The sequence below is a fragment of the Fulvia fulva genome, chromosome 3, assembly GCF_020509005.1.
Source record: "Fulvia fulva chromosome 3, complete sequence".
Lineage (NCBI taxonomy): Eukaryota > Fungi > Ascomycota > Dothideomycetes > Mycosphaerellales > Mycosphaerellaceae > Fulvia > Fulvia fulva.
Genome location: NC_063014.1, coordinates 4,513,845 through 4,526,688, shown reverse-complemented (window position 1 = coordinate 4,526,688; position 12,844 = coordinate 4,513,845). Strand labels below are relative to the sequence as shown.

General features: G+C 53.5%; 2 protein-coding genes across 2 annotated transcripts; one reads left to right on the top strand and one right to left on the bottom strand.

The window, feature by feature from the left end:
- Window positions 1-3,151: 3,151 nt before the first annotated feature.
- On the bottom strand, window positions 3,152-5,351 carry CLAFUR5_08401 (Chitin synthase regulator 2; the record flags this gene model as incomplete). Its single annotated transcript, XM_047907549.1, has 2 exons — window positions 3,152-3,396; window positions 3,449-5,351. The coding sequence occupies 2 exons, from the start codon at window positions 5,349-5,351 to the stop codon at window positions 3,152-3,154; spliced, it is 2,148 nt and encodes a 715-aa protein (XP_047759843.1).
- Window positions 5,352-7,273: 1,922 nt separating this feature from the next.
- On the top strand, window positions 7,274-11,627 carry CLAFUR5_08400 (Chitin synthase 4; the record flags this gene model as incomplete). The annotated part of the gene is made up of 3 exons (XM_047907548.1): window positions 7,274-7,561; window positions 7,638-11,079; window positions 11,134-11,627. The coding sequence occupies 3 exons, from the start codon at window positions 7,274-7,276 to the stop codon at window positions 11,625-11,627; spliced, it is 4,224 nt and encodes a 1,407-aa protein (XP_047759312.1).
- Window positions 11,628-12,844: the final 1,217 nt, after the last annotated feature.

Sequence of the window (12,844 nt, the reverse complement as noted above, 5' to 3'; positions counted from 1 at the left end):
TCTGTTTGACATGGTCTCACAAGGCAAATCGTTGAGCATAGACTCTGCACCGCTACCTTCGTGTAGCGATAAGCAACTCCAACATATCTGATGGTGACGACCCGGCTGTGAAGCTTGATAGTCGTATGGGACCTTTGGAAGCAACATTCGGTTCATTCTCAGTCGACAGACCTCTGATATGGCACGCTATGAATATCAGCGACTGCCTGGGTCACAATTCATTCGCATCCTGACTTTACATCCGAGTCAGCGCTATGGAGACTCGCTGCACTGTCGTCTCGAGACGGCACTGCTTGACAACACCTCAGATTACAGGGCCTTGTCTTATTGCTGGAGTATGAACGAAAATGGAGACGTATCTCAGTGCCATTCAATCTCGGTGAAAGGAAGGTCTCTGGCTGTGTCCAGGAACCTCTTCGAAGGCCTCAAGCGAATCAGATCGGCCACTGGTAGCGTGAGGATCTGGGTTGATGCTATCTGCATCAATCAGAACGACACCGAAGAGCGAAACGCCCAGGTTACCTGCATGGCTTCGATCTATTCTCTTGCTAGATCCGTCATCGTTTGGCTAGGCGAAGGCGCTACCGAGGAACATGATCGAGAAGCTTACGAGGTCCTGCAGCACTTCCATGCCAATAACGATAAAGATACTTTGGCGAATCTGCACCGTACCCAGAGAATCAAGCGGGTTCGTCTACAGAATGGATGGTCAGTTGTTGCTCCAAGTGTCATGCTGAGCCCATGTGCAGTGGCCTCTGCCCGACGGTCAGGCAACGAAATATTGCAAAATCTGACGAAATCCTTCATATGGAAAGCAATACCAACACGTTCCACCGTCAATCAAATCCACTGGTCGAGACGAGAGAATTGTACATGCCAAGGATCTGGATGTGTTCGATGCGAAGCGCCAGTGACTTTGTTGTCATTGATAGGCAAGAGAGACTGTTTCAATGACTGCATCATGGTACCGCGTAACAGAAAGCTCTATAGTGATCTGTGGCGGCTCTGCACTAGTTTGATATCCCTTCTAACAAGGAGATACTTTTCGAGACGCTGGATTGTCCAAGAGCTGCAGCTGGCCTACCACACGATATACAGATCTCATGGGGACCGTACACGATATCGCTACCCCAATGGCTCGACAGCTTAAGTAACTTCAAACATTCATCCTCCGACAGTTAGAAGGGGTGGAGGACAGACTTTGGCGCCCCGTTCCAGAGAACGACACTTCGTTCGTGCTCGTCACGCAATACATCTTCAGAAAGACTCGCATTGCAGCAACACATGTTGCAGATCTAATGACAAGGAAATTCAAGTGGTCGTACACTCAATCAATATATGAGGCAAGATTTCCGACCAACCGCCCAACAATACTGGAGTTGCTGGGGCACTTCCACCACCTCGAGTGTTCTGGTCCAAGAGACAGATTACATGCTCTAGCCAGCCTCGACCCTGATCTACAGCTCCCCTGCGCGTATAGCCTGACGTACGAGCAGACTTGTGTATGGTTCGCTCAATGGCTGATACAGCAAGATCAGTTCCTGGATGTCCTTTACAGCTTGTCGCATCAATACCAAGACCCTTCAATCGCACCACCGCGAGCGAGTGGGCTTCCTTCGTGGGTACCTGATTTGAAGCTTCAATGTGACCACATTAGCGAGTGTGTACAGGTTCCTGTCCAAATAACAATCGCAGCCGATTGCGAAATATGTGCGGAAGTACTGTTCTTGGGGACATCGCTCGATCAACTCCGTAACGACGACGAGCACGAGACCTCTGTCATCGAAACCTTGCAGGACCCGTTTCCAGGTAGCATGGCCACAGCCGCGAATGAGCAAACCTCACTGTACAACGTTGACGAGGGCGACGTGATCTGTGCCTTGCTACGGGCCGAGGACTAATGCATCAATAATACCATAACTTATCTGCGACCAGTGCCTACCGCCGAGGACAAGTTCAGGATAGTACAGGTGTCATACTCAAGGATCTCCACAAAAGACCGTTCACTCATCAGTGTCACAATAGTGTAGATAGGACTGTCACATCAGCCATAGAAGACACTCAAAAGATCATCGATTAAGCCATTGTCAGGCAAGCGGCCCAAGTGTATCAATCACAACCCCTGTGAGGACCAACCCGGACACCCTCACGAGGATACCTTCGCACATACATACCAACTTCAGTCCGTCTGCACAGATCACGACCACCCTGCAGAGACGAACACCCTGCAGTCTTTTCACCATGTCTCGCATTCCACCATGGGAACTGTCGCGGTGTACGATGGCGTCAATATCATGGCAGAAACGTTCTCCTACTTCTCGCCACTGGAATGAGAGCACGAGGCTCTGTCCCGATCCTTGGTATACCACCCGACGTATATCGCTGGCGTGAATGTCGCCTTCGCTTCTGAAGAGCTGCTGGCGGGAAGCGTATGAGTGGGTTGAACATACGGCAACTTGCTATAAGCTCGACTGTGTCGATATAACTTCGTCACTTAGTCACATGCTAGTGTGCTCAAGCAAAGGCCCTCGCCTCGATAATCAGCCGAAGCGCATAACGGCGATCAACTTTGTCACCAGCCATCGGCTGTGGTTTCAACTCACAGGCGTTTTTTTTTCATATTAGAATATGCACTGGCTTGCAGCCCTTACGAAACGATGGACCTAGGTACTCTGTAAAGTCTAACATATAGTTTATGAATGCTGGCTCAAAAAGAACTTCTTCGCTATGCACTTCCCCACCGGAGTGACTGACTGTCGACTGACTCGCTCGCAAACATCAATCATGCACCCATTACCTAGTCACACCCGGGACCATCAACCATGACACCATTCTCCATCGCTCAAACTCAAATGCATCACTTCATGATGGACACAGTCTGTCCATCTCCCAAACGCACCTCCTGACGCCTATACGGCTCCCTCTCACGCTGCATCAAATGCACGCTTTTCGGTCTCGCATTAGGCGATGTTTTTGAAGCCGTTGTAGCCACCCTGAAAATATCATCCAGCCTGACCGAAAGCCTCCTTTTAGTCTCATGCCAAGTAGCTGGTCGTTTCCGGCGTGTAACCGATGCGCGATGTGTAAGTATATCCTTCTTCGAATGTCGTAGTCGTAGCCGTGGTCGATTCCGATGTTTCCTCATTAGCGTTCAAAAGATTCCCATAAACTTCTTCTTCCCGCCATTGAGCTCCTTCGCTCGCGCTTCCGTCTTGCCCATTGGGATGCCTGGATCACCGGATGCGGCTGCGCGGATGATGGCGAGACGTTGCGTTGCGGTGTCGTTGCCTTGGTCTGCGGCGCGGACGTACCACATATTTGCTTCGAGAGGGTCCCGGCGGCATCCGATGCCCATTTCTGTGAAGTATCCGACGGCGTATTCAGCTTTTGGGTCGCCTATTGTCATGTCAGTAGACGTTACGAATGTGGCATGTATGTCACGACGCACCTGTTTCAGCAGCTTGCTTCGCCCACGCAAAAGCTTCTGCCTCGTCCTTCTCCAGCACTGGCTCTGCGCCGATCATGTACCATGCACAAAGTGCCATCATACCACCGACGTGCCCTCTTGTCGCTGCTCCATTGTAGAAGTGGACACTGAGCGCCGCGTCGCGAGGACAGCCGTATAGCCCGTTCTCGTACGCCTGTCCCATCAAGAAGTTGGCATGTACGTGCCCAAGCTCCGCACTCTGTGTCAACAGCTGTGCCGCGTACGCCTCGTCCTTGAAGATGTCATCTCCGAAGCCCTTCAAATGCATCTTTCCCAGCTCAAACGGTCCCGCATTGTACTGAAAGTCCGCACTTTCCTGCGCTCGCCTCAACCACTTGAGCCCTTCCCTGTATGTGTTCTTCAAGCCCATGTCGTTATTCACGCATGCCAGTCCTAATCTCGTGGCTGCACCCGGGTGGTTCTTCGACGCGCTGTTACGGTAGAACTGAACAGCTTTCGGATACGATTTCGCTGTGCCCCACCCGAACTCGTAACACAAAGCTGCACGATACCCTGCTTCGGCGTGTCCGTGTTTTGATGCAGCTACGAAAAGTGGGAACGCCTTATCGTAATCTGGCTTGCCTTTGTTGAACATACCTGAAAAGTAGCCATCTCCCAGATAGTACTGCGCGAAAGGATACGCTTGATTAGCCAGTCCTTGCAAGATGTGCTTGGCTTCGGTTTGCAGCTCAGTCGGATCGATTTCATCCCCGGGCATTGCTTCTGATGCGGCGTTGATCATGAAGATAGCAAACTCATATTGAATGGCCGGATCCTTTGTCTTCTTCACATTCGCTCGATACATATCAAGCGTCTTCTTCGTGTCCAGCAGACTGGCTGCACTACCGACAGCACTCTGGAGAGAGGCATTGTTGCGCGGGGGCCCCGGTGCGATCTGCTGGCTGTATGGCAGGTTGTTGAGCAAGTCGACATAGCTGACTGGTCTGGCAGAGGGTGATCTCCGGGACGAGGACAAATCTCGACCATAAGGGCCAGGTGATTGATCTGAACCTTGTGCGCTAAATGGTGATAAGGTGCGACCGCGATGATCCGAGCCGAGGGTATACGCAGAAGCAGGCCTTTGAAGTCCAGTGCGTGCTGGAACACCAAGCTTGTCCGAGCCCGACTGTGAGCGACGATGATTGTCGCTGGACGAGCTCGAACCCGACTGCGTTGTCATCTGCGAGACGCGGTTTTTCGGCCTGATTTCGTTCGCATGATGGTACTGGAGTCCTGGACTTTCTGGTAGTCCTTCTTGCGGCGTATGGTACTCAACATCCTCGTCTATTCGTGACTTGTTGAAGGACGAGTGCCGACTGTGCGAGTTGCTGTATTCATGATACCCATGAGGCTGCTTGCTTGCGGTCCGGATGGGTAGTGCGGCGACGGAATGTCCCATACGCGCAGAGTCTGGTGTTTGCGAGTGTCTGGAGTTCCGCCGTGACTCGTCCTCAAGAGCCTGGTTGATGGATGCCGTCTCAGCCTCGACAAGACCAAAGTGTGGCGGGTTTATGCTGACGGGACTGGCCGGGGTTCCTTGCACCCGTACCTCTGGCCCATGCTGTATGAGAGTCGAAGGCACTGCTTTCCTCTTGGCTAATCCGGACACGCGTGGAGGTGAACTGCTGGGCGATTGTTGGATGCTGCTTTCGGAGAGCTCTCGATTGTGGTCGAATTGGGCGTTGACATCACTCGACGGTGTCGCGGGTGCTGGCCGTGTTGGTTGTTTGGCCTGCCATGCCTCTTGCCTACATGTACCATCCCAATGCTCTTGTCCAGGCGATGTCGGACTGACGGGTAGATGGGGTGGTTGCGAGTGTGTGAAGGAGTGCTGTTTGTGAGGGGCATGCTCTGCTTGCGCCATGGTGACGGTGACGCCTGCTTCGATGTGACCTTTGCCTTCACAGCGAGCGGTGGTATGTTTCTGTGTGGTGAGGTGACGCTGGCTATCACTAACACTGACCCCGCTTAGCGATAGAACGATGGTACAAAGGCAGAAGGCCCGTACTGTACCACCAAGAGTCTGCGGAATGTGTTTCTAGCTGGGCACGTGGGGAAAGAGTGGCATGCATGCAGAGATGCAATAAAGCGTTCGGCACGACGCAGGGACAGCGTCTAGCGACTGATGAATCAAATACATGTATTTGATCGGCGTTTGGCAGCACGAGGGCGTCAGCGTCAGCGTCTCGGACGGCACGGCTCCTTGGGACGTTGCAACTGCTGGAATTCAGCTGGATGTGGAAGGCTCTTCGTGTCGACGGCGACGGTGTACGGCCCCGGGATGTGCTGTGCCGTACACGACCGAGTACGAATGACGGTAATGCTTGTTCCTTTGTTTGTTGCTGCACGCGATGGGTGGATGGGTCAGTATGAAACTATGAAACAGCACGTCGCCGTCCGCCCAGCACTTCTATGCAACAGCCCAGCATTCATGACAGTGAGCAGGCGCCAAACTGCTGGGCCTCTTCCTGAGATCCCTGATGCGGTTAGCTGCGAACCTTACGTACCGAATCAGTGCATGCAGTCTCGCAGAGTTTGATGTGACGCTTGGCCGAATCGATGGGTGGTTGAGCTATTAAAGTGGTGGGTATCGGTGATGATGTGGTAGGAGGGGCTACATGTATGGACGTGGCCGGGCAGTGTGATGAGGGAGGTGTTGGACGAGGGCAGCGCAGCTTCATGCCGCCGGACTACGTACGCCCACGCTCGTCGAGTTTGAAGGAAGAGGAAGGGTCTCGGAGATCCACCTCGTCGATGGAGCCTCATCTGCTGACTCCTGAGAATCGAGATGAGTGAGATTGAAAGGGATGCATGACTTTATGCACACACTCTAGTTCTTTCCACCGAACTTTGACGAGATGTGCATTTGTGCTTGTGCGCCAATAAGGCACCTACGTAGGTATGTAGTCCTTCCGATGCAAGTGCGACATGGGTGCGCGACAGGCTCGGCTGCTCACCTGACAGCTGCATGGTTGCTGATGGAGCATAGGCTAGCTGCTAGCATCCTGCTCAATCGATAGACAGGGAGGCAATATCAAGGTGTGGTCCATGCTGTTCTACTGTTTATACGGTCCACGGGCGTCTAACAACATGCGCACGTTCTGCTTACCCTCGTCCCGACAGATCCGGGGCAACATACATACATGTAGACAACGTGGTGATGATGGCACAGCAGCGCATCAATGCAATGGCAATTGCTTTGTGCGACTGGGTGACGATATCGAGTGTATCGATCATGTTGTTGCTGGGAAGAGCGAATGTTCGGCGCATGTGCTGGGTTGAGTGGAGATGTCAGCAGGCGTGTCACAGACCTCGATCTTCACCAGGAGTGTGGAGAGACCAGGCAGGGGAGCTGTTCAGCCTCCCGAAACAGATGAGCATCGCTAGAAACACCGTCCAAGAAGTGAATCAGACGTGAAGGTGGCGCAATAATGTGAGGCTCATCGTGTGCGCGCTGTCCTCTCGACCGTCGTTATGCAGGTCCAAAAATAGGACAAGGAGGGAAAAGTCGCTGCCGCGCTCTCTCAACGCTAATAAGCCCAGCGACGTCAACGCACTAGCATCTAGCCGCAGTCGGCCAGCCCTGAGCCGCAGATGTTGACCCCTGATGTGGTAGAGGCGCTTGGGTCGCTCGTGGCGGGCGCTCGCCGCTGATCCTGGACGCCTGACACTCGTTTGCTTCGTCCCAGCAACCACACGGACGGACAGCCACTGCCGCCAGTCTGCCACAGTGTGCATATCTTGTTTCCAGTCACTCGCTGTGTTGATTGTGCCATTCGCTTATGCATGGCACTTGTTGATTACGACCGTTCGCTAGAGCATCGCATAGACCACCGACAGAAGGCGCGACTGCAGCAGCGCCGCGTGGAAGCATCCCAGAGGCGTGGGCCTGAGCAACGCAGTACAGTACCAACCCACCAAACCGCTGTGCCGCTGTTTCGACACATTCTGGTTGCACAAAACTGCTGTGCCCCACCATTGCTTGCACCATTGGTAACATCATCTTCTAGAGGAAGTAATTGGGCGAAAGTGAGAGTCGGCCGGGTGGCCTGGAGGAACAGAAGAAGATCAAAGGTGCGGCGAAACGGCGAAACATATCCCGAGACCTGGACTTGCACTGGAATGTGAGTGTTGACTGTTGCATAGGTAGCCAAACGCCACCATGTCTTCGAATCAGAATCGACGGGATCCTGCCCCAACAGGCGAACGAACACCGCAACGCCGCCGCCAATCGTCTGGTCGTCCTTCGTCCAGCTCGCGACATCGCCCTGCATCTTCCGGCGAACACACCTCAGACCCACATCGCCCGCGACGAAACAGCAGCGCTCGGCGAGAACGGGATGAGTCCGGTCGCAACCCACGACATCTTCACAGCCACGCAGCGCAGCGCACTCGCAGACGGAGCTCTTCGCATAGAACGCCGGGAGTGGCGAGTCGGCTCGAGCGACCACTTGATGACAAGTCGGGAGGGGGCTACAGTACACGTCCAGAAGTGCGCGTGACCCAATTGCCACTGTCAGCAGACGGCTACGGGGACAGCGCGACGTCACCCTACACGCCTTCGGCCAACGATCGTGATCCAATGCTCGAGGCAGGCAGGAACGCCGATCTCAATCGGAAGAAGAGCTTGGTCAGGCCAGAGCGCAGGCGCAATGATCCCGACGAACCTGACTACTACTACCGCAAGCATGCGCAGAACATGAATGTCATGCCTTCGACGACCGGAAGAGATCCCCAGGTCGAAGACGATCTTCAGACGTTGAGCTCAGATGCGACGAAACATGGATCAGACCCATTGCAGGAAAAGGCCAATCTTGAGCGCGGCAAGAGCATAGCGACCAGAAGCGGCAGTAAGAAGCATCCGAACAAGCTATCGCGCAAGGCGACCCAGCAGGTCCGCGAGGATGAAGAGAAGGAGCGCAGAAAACAAAAGATCCAGGAAGCTAGTGGCACACCGAGTCTCTGGAGCACCTACTGCCATGTCATCACTTTCTGGTGTCCGAATGTGATCCTTGCGTGCTTTGGCAAGAAGCAGAAGGAGCAGCAGCGCGCGTGGCGAGAGAAGATTGGTCTGATCTCGGTCATTGCCTTCATCATGACATTCGTCGGATACCTCACTTTCGGCTTCACGCAGACCGTCTGCCCACAGGGAGGTCCGCTCAGATTGCGCATCAACAACGTTGGAGATGGGTACATGATCTTCCACGGCAAGGCATACGATCTCACCAGAAGTCAACATCCTCTGGCGAGAGGTGTGCCGGAGAACAGCAATGTACTCTTCGACCCTGACCCGCCTGGAAAGGGTATGGACGGCAGCTTCATGTTCCAGAACGTCAACGGAGCGTGCAAGGGACTCATCACCGCTCAGCCGAACTCAGATGTTGTGACCGACAACAATGGCGATCTGGCATGGTACTTCCCGTGTAACATGTTTGCGCAGGATGGATCCACACAGCCCAACATGTCCATCCCTTACTATCTGGGCTATGCATGTCATACTTCGAGGAATGCTCGCGATGCTTTCTACGGTCTCAGATCGTCCGGAGATGTCTTCTTCACCTGGGACGACATCAGGAACCAGTCCAGGAATCTTATGGTGTACTCTGGAGACGTTCTTGATCTCGACCTTCTAAGGTGGTTCAACCAGAGCCAAGTCGCCTATCCTAGCAAGTTCGACCAAATTTGGGAAAACACTGCTGTCAAGGGCAAGGATGTCACCCTCGCCTTCTCATCTGGTCAGGACAAGCAAATTGCTCAGTGCTTCCAGGAGATCATCAAGGTCGGCTCCATCGATACCGAGACTGTCGGCTGCATTGCTTCCAAGGTCGTCCTTTATGTCTCCTTGATCTTTATTCTGGGCATCGTACTCATCAAGTTCGTCCTCGCATTGGCTTTCCAGTGGTTCTTATGTCGCAAGTATGCTGCGCCAAAGACCAGCATGACCAAAGACAAGAAGAAGCGACAACAGCAGATCGAGGAGTGGTCAGACGATATCTACCGCGCACCACCAAAAATCACTGACCCGGCGTCGGTAAGTGGCAGTGGTAGTGATCGGACCAGCAAGCGTGGTAGCTTCTTGCCAACGACTTCACGATTCACGAGCCCGTATGCCATCGAGAGGACCATGAACAAAGACCGAGCGCCACCCACGACCATGGTCTCCCAGCACTCATCTGCTAAACTCAACCCTGCCGCTATGTATGGACACACCAATAGATCTGAGGCCACTCTGCAAGCGATGGGTAACGAAAGCCGCGCTAGCCTGATGGACTCTCACAACTTTGGCTCGCATCGCTACAGCAGTGGGATGCACCCAGAAACCGATGCCAGCGGACCGCAAGGCTTCATCCACGAGTCGGTCGTGCCTCAACCGCCGCCAGAGTGGCAACCCTTCGGCTTTCCTCTCGCCCACACCATATGTCTTGTCACAGCTTACTCAGAAGGTCCGGACGGTATTCGCACCACACTCGACTCCATCGCCATGACCGACTATCCCAACAGCCACAAGCTGATCTACATGGTTTGTGACGGCCTCGTCAAGGGTGCCGGTGAGAAGCTCACCACGCCGGAGGCCTGTGTCAGCATGATGAAGGATTTCTCGATCGCACCGGAAGAAGTGCAGCCTTTCTCCTATGTTGCTGTTGCAAGCGGAAGCAAGCGTCACAACATGGCCAAGGTCTACTGTGGTTTCTACGATTACGGTCCGGACAGCATCATCCCTCTCGAGAAGCAGCAACGTGTGCCCATGATCACCGTGGTCAAGTGCGGGTCTCCTGCCGAAGCCAACGCAGCGAAGCCAGGTAACAGAGGCAAGCGCGACTCTCAGATCATCCTGATGTCTTTCCTGCAAAAGGTCATGTTCGATGAGCGTATGACTGAGCTGGAGTACGAGATGTTCAACGGAATCTGGAAGCTTACCGGCATCTCACCGGACTTTTACGAGATTGTGCTCATGGTGGACGCAGACACCAAGGTCTTCCCTGATTCACTCACCCACATGGTCTCTGCCATGGTGAAGGATCCCGAAATCATGGGTCTTTGTGGTGAAACGAAAATCGCCAACAAGACTGCCTCTTGGGTGTCCATGATTCAGGTCTTCGAGTACTTCATCTCGCATCACTCTTCCAAGGCTTTCGAATCCGTTTTTGGTGGTGTCACTTGTTTACCAGGATGTTTCTGCATGTACCGCATCAAGACGCCCAAGGGTGGTCAGAACTACTGGGTGCCAATCCTCGCCAATCCGGACATCGTCGAGCACTACTCGGAGAACGTCGTCGACACCCTACACAAGAAGAACCTGCTACTACTGGGAGAGGATCGATACCTTTCTAGTTTGATGTTGAAGACTTTCCCGAAGCGAAAGCAGATGTTCATTCCGCAAGCCGTTTGCAAGACGACAGTACCCGACACTTTCAAGGTTCTGCTCTCGCAGCGCCGACGATGGATCAACTCGACAGTGCACAACCTCATGGAACTGATCTTGGTTCGGGACCTCTGCGGTACCTTCTGCTTCAGCATGCAGTTCGTGCTGTTCATTGAATTGGTCGGAACCTTGGTGCTCCCAGCAGCCATCGCTTTCACCATCTACGTCAGTAAGTCAACAGCCATTTTCTGCACCGCATGTCAGCCCGCTAACACTTCTGCAGTCGCCCTCGGTATCAAAGCCGCCATAACCAACACCGCCGCCCCCGTCATCCCCCTCATTCTCCTCGCCCTCATCCTCGGTCTTCCCGGCGTCCTGATCGTCGTCACTGCCCACCGCGTCTCCTACGTCGCCTGGATGTTCATTTACCTGCTCTCCCTCCCCGTCTGGAACTTCGTCCTCCCCATATACGCCTTCTGGCACTTCGACGACTTCTCCTGGGGCGACACCCGCAAAGCCGACGGCGAGAAGAAGGGTGCTGACAAAGGCGGTCACGGCGGCGAGGGCGAGTTCGACAGTAGTAAGATTACGATGAAGAGGTGGCACGATTTCGAGCAGGAACGACGACTGAAGGGTCCACAGTGGGGTGGCAATGTTAGTTATGGAAGTTATGGTCCTGGCGCGGGAGGCTACGGCAGTCCACAGCAGACAGATGCGAGCACGGTTGGAGTGTATGGAGTGGGACATGAGAGGAAACCGAGCAGTTTGGTGCTTTGAGTGAGATTAGAGACAGGGATGGGCGCGAAACAGGGCGTCGTATGAGGGTATGCAGGTATGCATGTTGATGTTTTGGTATTGCTACTCTTCTCAACAGTGAAGTTGTAGACATGGGTTCATGATGGTTATTGATCTTTATGGTTGCATCAATGGCGATTACGGAATTTTGGCCTGGGCTTTGGGTTACAAGTCCTAGACAGAGAAAGCAGAAAGGGTTCTATGTGCATTATTCGACAGATGAAAATTTGGGCACGGCTAGGAAGCTGCTGATGCACGAGCGCGAGTGTGGTAGCCCGTAGGGGCTTAATGATAGTATGTCTTTATTTGGTCGACATCTTCGCGCAGACATATGCATTTCTTAGTGTGGCTAAGGCCTTTGGAATGGCAAACAACGATTGATGACAGCTCAACAGCGCCTAAGCTACACGACACACGACGCAGAGACTCGACTTGGTCTCAGTCTGCCGTCGCAACTGCTGGCTTTACGACTAACCCGCCCATGGTGACAGACTTGCCGGCTGTTGAGATGTCACTGATCATCGAATGGTGCTTAAAGTGGCAGTGGCTATATACCTTGCTCAGGAGGACCACGTCAAAGAAGAGTGGAGCATAATCATCGACGGAAGCTCATCAGTACTCGTGTGGTGTCAGGCCGGCGTAGACATTCACATGCTGCTTGGAGTCGGAACTGGATCAAAAAGGGCTGAGCTCCTGCCTCTCCACCATACTGTCGTCTACACTGCTGGCACGAGATCACGCATCGTCTGACTATGGGTTGGTCCAAGTGGGTGTATGCATTCCTCAAGATATGTGGCTCCAAGGCCAACAAAAAGCAAAACAATCGACGCCAGCCCAACAATGCTCAGATATCTATGAACTCGCCTTGCCAGGCCTTTCGAAGTTGGCCTGCAAAAGAGAGTTTGTCGGCACCTGCTTTTCATACCACTGCACCATGGAGGGACAGATTGGAGGCTGTTGGGCTGGCACTGATTGCTCGAAGGACAGGAGGTTGGAGGTGGCTTATATGGCTTGTCCGGAGGGTGCCTGGAAGAAGTTTGACTTCCAGAGTTGATCATGCTTTCAGGCCACGCGCTATCACATGTTGGATGTCGTATAGACGGTGCTCACTTCGAAAATTGTGATCAATCACATGGCGAAGTCGATCCCTTTGGCTGCGACTTGGTCGCACTCACTACGATTGACGTGCGTGTATCTAG